The sequence below is a fragment of the Mus caroli genome, unplaced genomic scaffold (assembly GCF_900094665.2).
Source record: "Mus caroli unplaced genomic scaffold, CAROLI_EIJ_v1.1 scaffold_19250_1, whole genome shotgun sequence".
Classification (NCBI taxonomy): Eukaryota; Metazoa; Chordata; class Mammalia; order Rodentia; family Muridae; genus Mus; species Mus caroli.
In genome coordinates this window covers 11,466-17,290 of record NW_018388777.1, presented here as the reverse complement: position 1 = coordinate 17,290, position 5,825 = coordinate 11,466, and the positions used below count along the sequence as shown (strand labels likewise).

The following is a 5,825-nucleotide window of genomic DNA, read 5'->3' as shown; positions in this document are numbered from 1 at the left end:
AGACACTGAAACTTATAGAGGAGAAAGTAGGGAAAAGCCTCGAAGATATGGGTACAGGGGAAATTTTTCTGAATAGAACAGCAATGGCTTGTGCTGTAAGATCGAGAATCGATAAATGGGACCTCATAAAAAAATTTTAAAAACACTGTTTATGAATTAAAATTTTCATTCTGTTCTTCTAGACACTTAGCAACAAATTATTTTCATATTAATGCACTCAAAGCACTTTTACCCTACCTCTAAAAAGTTTCAATATTAAGTACTAGTGAATGACAAGATAATTTTTGTTTGTGTGTTTTTTAGGTTTTGTTTTTTGTATTTTCAAGACAGGGTTTCTCTGTGTAGCCCTGGCTGTCCTGGAACTCACTGTGTAGATCAGGCTGGCCTCGAACTCAGAAACCTGCCTCAGCCTTACAACTGCTGGGATTAAAGGCGTGCTCCATCATGACCAGCTAGATAATACATTTTTTAAATAACTTTGATAGAAATAGTATCTGAAAAGTAAACTAAATTATGCTTCTGATTGACTTTTACAATGAGTGATTTCATTAAACAAGACAAAATTTAAACACATACGACAATTGATAGGCTTAACATCTGAAGTGATCAATAACACCCATTTTCTCATGACTTTGACAAGTAAAATGTTTTCCTCATTTAATCCTCTTACCACACTACAACACATGGAGCTTTACTTTCTTTCTTCATTTCATAAAATTTTATTTTAACTTATTTTCCTACCTCTGTGCTCAACCAAATTCATGTCTTCTCCCCACCTCTCTCAAAAAGGAAATAATGCAATACCCACAAAACATATCGGAAGAAAAAATGAGAAGAAAAATGAATGTAAGAAATACACATATTCTCTTTAAAGATATCTGTCACATCCAAATAATTCAGCTATGAAAGAAACCTGAATTTGAAGATATGATTAGATACTCATAGAATCCTGTGGATTATAAACAGGCACTGAATTGGACTGGTTACTCAGGTCTTACCATCTTCTCATTTCAATATTTGATTAGGCAGGATACAGGTCCTATGACCTAGTTCTACCACAGAGCAATACCAGCATCTCTCTGCACCATTGCAAGAGGATACAGGCTCAGATGGGAGTCAATTCCAGAGTGTAGGATTGAGAATCAGCTTTGAACAGACTTTGGAGCCTTTATTCTAATCATGGATTACTAAAAAATTTATTTTTTAAAATTTCTACACATATTAGGTGGCCATAAATTAATATAATCAATTTCAATGATTTATTGAGGAATTTACACAATAAAGTAAAAAAAATTATAAATGTCCATTGAAATAATATATAAGACTCATAGTTATCATAAAGATATCTGAAATGAATTGTAAGTACATTGTACTTTTTGTAGGAAATGCGTGAAGCGTTTGAAGAAGAATCCATTGAGAAAGGCATTCCAAGGCTGCTACTCACTTCCACAGGAGCTGCAATCTTTGACATAATCAAGTCTGGGTACAAGATCCCTGAACTGTCTACGTAAGTGAGAATCCATCTTCAGGACTTCTGTGTGGGTTTAAGTAGAGGTCACTTATTAATTGGTTGCTTGTTGCTTCAAGGCACTGTTATGCGTATGCTTTGACTACATAGGAATGAAAATGGCCCTAAGATAGAATTCTAACTTTATGTTTATTGATTTTATAAATAATATGTTTATCTATAGAAACATTTCACACATTAATATGGTGTGTTTTGATCATATACATTCACTAATAGCTTCCTCTCTAAATCATCCTAATAGTTGTAATTATATTCCTCTGAATTATAGGTTTTCTGCTTTCAGATTTTTTTTATTTATTTTTATTAGATATTTTCTTTATTTACATTTCAAATGTTGTCCCATTTCCTAGCTTTCCCTCCAAAATTCCCTATACCCTCTTCCTCCCCCTGTTTCCCTATGCACTCCTCCCACTTTCTGGCCCTGGCATCCCCCTACATAGGGGCGTAGAACCTTCACAGGATCCAGGGCCTCTTCTCCCATTGATGACTGACTAGGCCATTCTCTGCTCCATATACAGCAAGAGCTATGAGGCCCACCATGTGGTTTTTTTGATTGGTGATTTAGTCACAGGGAGTTCTGGGGTTACAGCTTTCAGTTTTTAATGATGTTAATATTGCCTTACACAAATTCTAAAGCCAATATACACATGGCTCTTAGATTACCCATGAGAATACAGGCACCAACCAATGGCCACATTCCTAAGAAAGATTGAAACTGATTCATTTTGAAGCCATTAAGTAATAACTTCTTTATAATATGTTGGTCTTGGGTCTAGAACTCCTGCCTAAAATGTTGTAATTTTATAAAATTTGATATCCTGCATGTATTGTGCCTATAACACAAGCTGCTATGAGATAATATTTTCTTATTTTATTAGATATTATATGTATTTACATTTCAAATGTTATCCCCTTTCCCAGTATTCCCTCCAGAACCGCCCCCCTGACATCCTCTTGCCACCTGTTTCTATGAGTCTGCTTTCCCTCAAACCAAGTTATACACTACTCACTGCCCTGGCATTCCCCTATACTGGGGAATTGAACCTTCATAGGACTAAGGACCTCTACTCCTATGATGCCAGACAATGCTATCCTGTGTTACATATGGGGCTAGAGCCAAAGGTCACTCTATGTGTACTATTTGTTGGTGGTTTAGTCCCTGTGAGCTCAGGGGGTCTGGTTGGTTAATACTATTCTTCTTTCTATGGGGTTGCAAATCCCTTCAGCTCCTTCATTCCTTTCTCTAGCTCCTCCTTTGGGGTCCCTGTGCTCAGTCCACTGCTTGGCTGTGAGCATCTGCCTCTGTTTTTGTCAGTCTCTGGCAGAGCCTCTCAAGAGATAGTTATAACAGGTTCCTGTCAGCAAGCACTTTTTGTCATCTGCAATAGTGTCTGCTTTTGGTGTCTATAAATAGGAGTGATACCCAGGTTGGGCAGTCTCTGTATGGTCTTTCCTTAAGTTTCTAGTCTGAAATTGTTGCCAAATTTCCTTTAAACAAGAGCCATTCTGGGTTGAAAATTTGGAGTTAAGTTGGTGGCCCCATCCTCTAATAGAGGGCCATGCCTAACTTTTTGATATGGTCTCTATGGGTTTTTCCTCTCCTTCTTTGAGCATTTCATCTCATCTCATCATTATTGAATCCTGGAAGTCTATTGCTTTATTGGCATCATGGTCTTGCTGGTGGCTACTGCTAGTTTCCCATCCCCCACTACTACTCACATCTATACAAATTCCTGAACCTCTATATCATCCCCATCTCCTCTCATACTGATCCTGCCCAACTTTTCCCCCTCCCCCTCCTCTCTTCTTCCCAAATCCCTCACACCCTCTACCTCTCATGAGTATTTTGTTCTCCTTTCTAAGAAGGACTGAAGCATCCACACTTTGGTCTTTTTTCTTCTTGAGCTTCACATGGACTGGAAGTGGGGTCTTGAGTATTCCAAGTTTTGGGGCTAATATTCACGTATTAGTGAGTACATACCATGTGTGTCCTTTTGTGACTGTGCTACCTCACTCGGGATGATATTTTTCTAGTTTCATCTATTTGCCTAAGAATTTCATGAAGTCATTGTTTTTAGAAGTTGAGTAGTACACCATTGTGTAAATGTATGGCATTTTCTGTATCCATTCTTCTGTTAAAAGACATCTGGACCCTTCCCAGCTTCTGGCTATTATAAATAAGGCTGCTATAAACATAATGGAGAATGTGTTCTTTTTTATGTTGGAGCACCTTTTGTGTATACTCCCAGAAGTGGCATAGCTTGGCCCTCAAGTAGTACTATATCCAGTATTCTGAGGAACCGCCAGAATGATATTCAGAGCAGTTTTACCAGCTTGTAATGGAGGAGTGCTCCTTTTTTTTCCACATCTACACCAGCATCTGCTGTCACCTGAGATTTTTACCTTACCCATTCAGACTTATTTGTGGTGGACTATCAGCTCAGAGATGGAGAGATGCTTCAATATATGGAAATCCATCATTGAAATCCACAGTATAAACGAACTCAGAAAAAAAAACCCAAAAGATCATCTCATTAGATGTTGAGAAAATATTTGAAAAATCCAACACCCCTTCATGGAAAAAGTCTTGAAAAGATCAGGAATTCAAGGCCCATACACAAACATAGTAAAAGCAATATACAGCCAACCAGTAAACAACATCAAACTTAAAGGAGCTAAACTTGAAGCAATCCCACTAAAATCAGGGACTAGAAAAGGCTGCCCACTCTCTACCTACCTATTCAATATAGTACTCAAAGTCCTAGCTAGAGCAATTAGACAACAAAAGCAGGTCAAATGGATACAAATTGGAAAGGGAGACATCAAAATATGATTATTTGCAGATGATATGACAGTATAATTAAGTGGCCCCAAAAATTCAAGTAGAGAACTGCTACAATATATAAACAACTTCAGCAATGCGGCTGAATAGAAAACTAATTCAAACAAATCAGTAGCCTTCCACTACTCTAAACAGTCTGTTAAAGAAATTAGAGAAACATCGACCTTTACAATAGTCACAAATAATATAAAATACCTTGTTCTGACTCTAACTAAGCAAGCTAAAGTTCTTTATGACAAGAACATCAAGTCCCTGAAGAAAGAATTCAAACATTTCAGAAGATGGAAAAAACTCCCAATCTCACAGATTGGGAGGATTATTATAGTAAAAATGGCCATCTTGCCAAAATCAATGAACAGGTTCAATGTGATCCCCATCAAAATTCCCACTCAATTGTTCATAGAGTTCGAAAGAGCAAATTGCAAATTTATTTGGAATAACCAAAAGCCCTGGATAGTGAAAACTACTATCAACAATAAAAGAACTGGGGGAATCACTAGCTCTGACCTCAAGCTAAATAGTGATTTAAAAAAAAAAACTGCATGGTATTGCTACAGAGACAGACAAGCAGATAAATGGAACAGTATTGAAGACCCAGAAATAAACCCCTTCACATATTGTCACTTGATTTTTACAAAGGATTTAAGACCATTCAGTGGGGGACAGGGAAGACAGCATTTTCAACTAGTAGTATGCATGTAGAAGTATGCAAATCAATTCATTTTTACATCGTTGTACAAAGCTCAACTCCAAGTGGATCAAGGGTCTCCAAATAAAACCAGGTACACTGAAACTAATAGTAGAGAAAGTGGGGTATGGGCCTTGAACAAATGGGCACAGGGGAAATTTTTCTGAAAACAACACTGATGGCTTATGATCTAAGATCACCAATTGAAAAATAGGACCTCATAAAATGGTAAAAATTCTGTACGGCAAAGAAATTTGTCAATAGGACAAAATGGCAACCAACAGATTGGGAAAAGAGTTTTACCAGTCCTAAATCTGATAGTTGGCTACTATCCAATACATACAAAAAATTCAAGACTTTAGAATCCAAAGAACCAAATAACACTTTTAAAAATGAGGTATAAAACTAAACAAAGAATTCTCAACTGAGTAATATCAAATTGCTGGGAAGCACCTAAACAAATGGTCAACATCTTTAGTCATCAGGGAGATGTTTCCATCAGCCACATATGGTGAAGAAATCAACATTTCACCATCATCCTTCCTTACTTTATCATCAGTAAATTCTTCCTAAACCCTCTTGTATCATATTCTTTGAACCTTGACTATGGGGGATGTTAGTAGAAACATCATGTCTATAGATAATAAATCAGACTTACTTAAGATTCTCTACTTGCTGGATCCTCCGGTAGTACTATGTCCAATTTTCTGAGGAACCACCAGACTGATTTCCAGAGTGGTTGTACAAGCTTGCAATCCCACCAACAA

General features: G+C 37.1%; 1 protein-coding gene across 1 annotated transcript in view; it reads left to right on the top strand.

Annotated features, from left to right (window-relative positions):
* Positions 1-1,385: 1,385 nt before the first annotated feature.
* Positions 1,386-5,825, top strand: part of LOC110287779 (chitinase-like protein 3) — a 9,400-nt gene continuing 4,960 nt past the window's right edge. The window contains exon 1 of the mRNA XM_021154316.2: positions 1,386-1,507. Within this exon, the coding sequence (XP_021009975.1) occupies positions 1,386-1,507 (122 nt within the window). The remainder of the gene's footprint in view (positions 1,508-5,825) is intronic.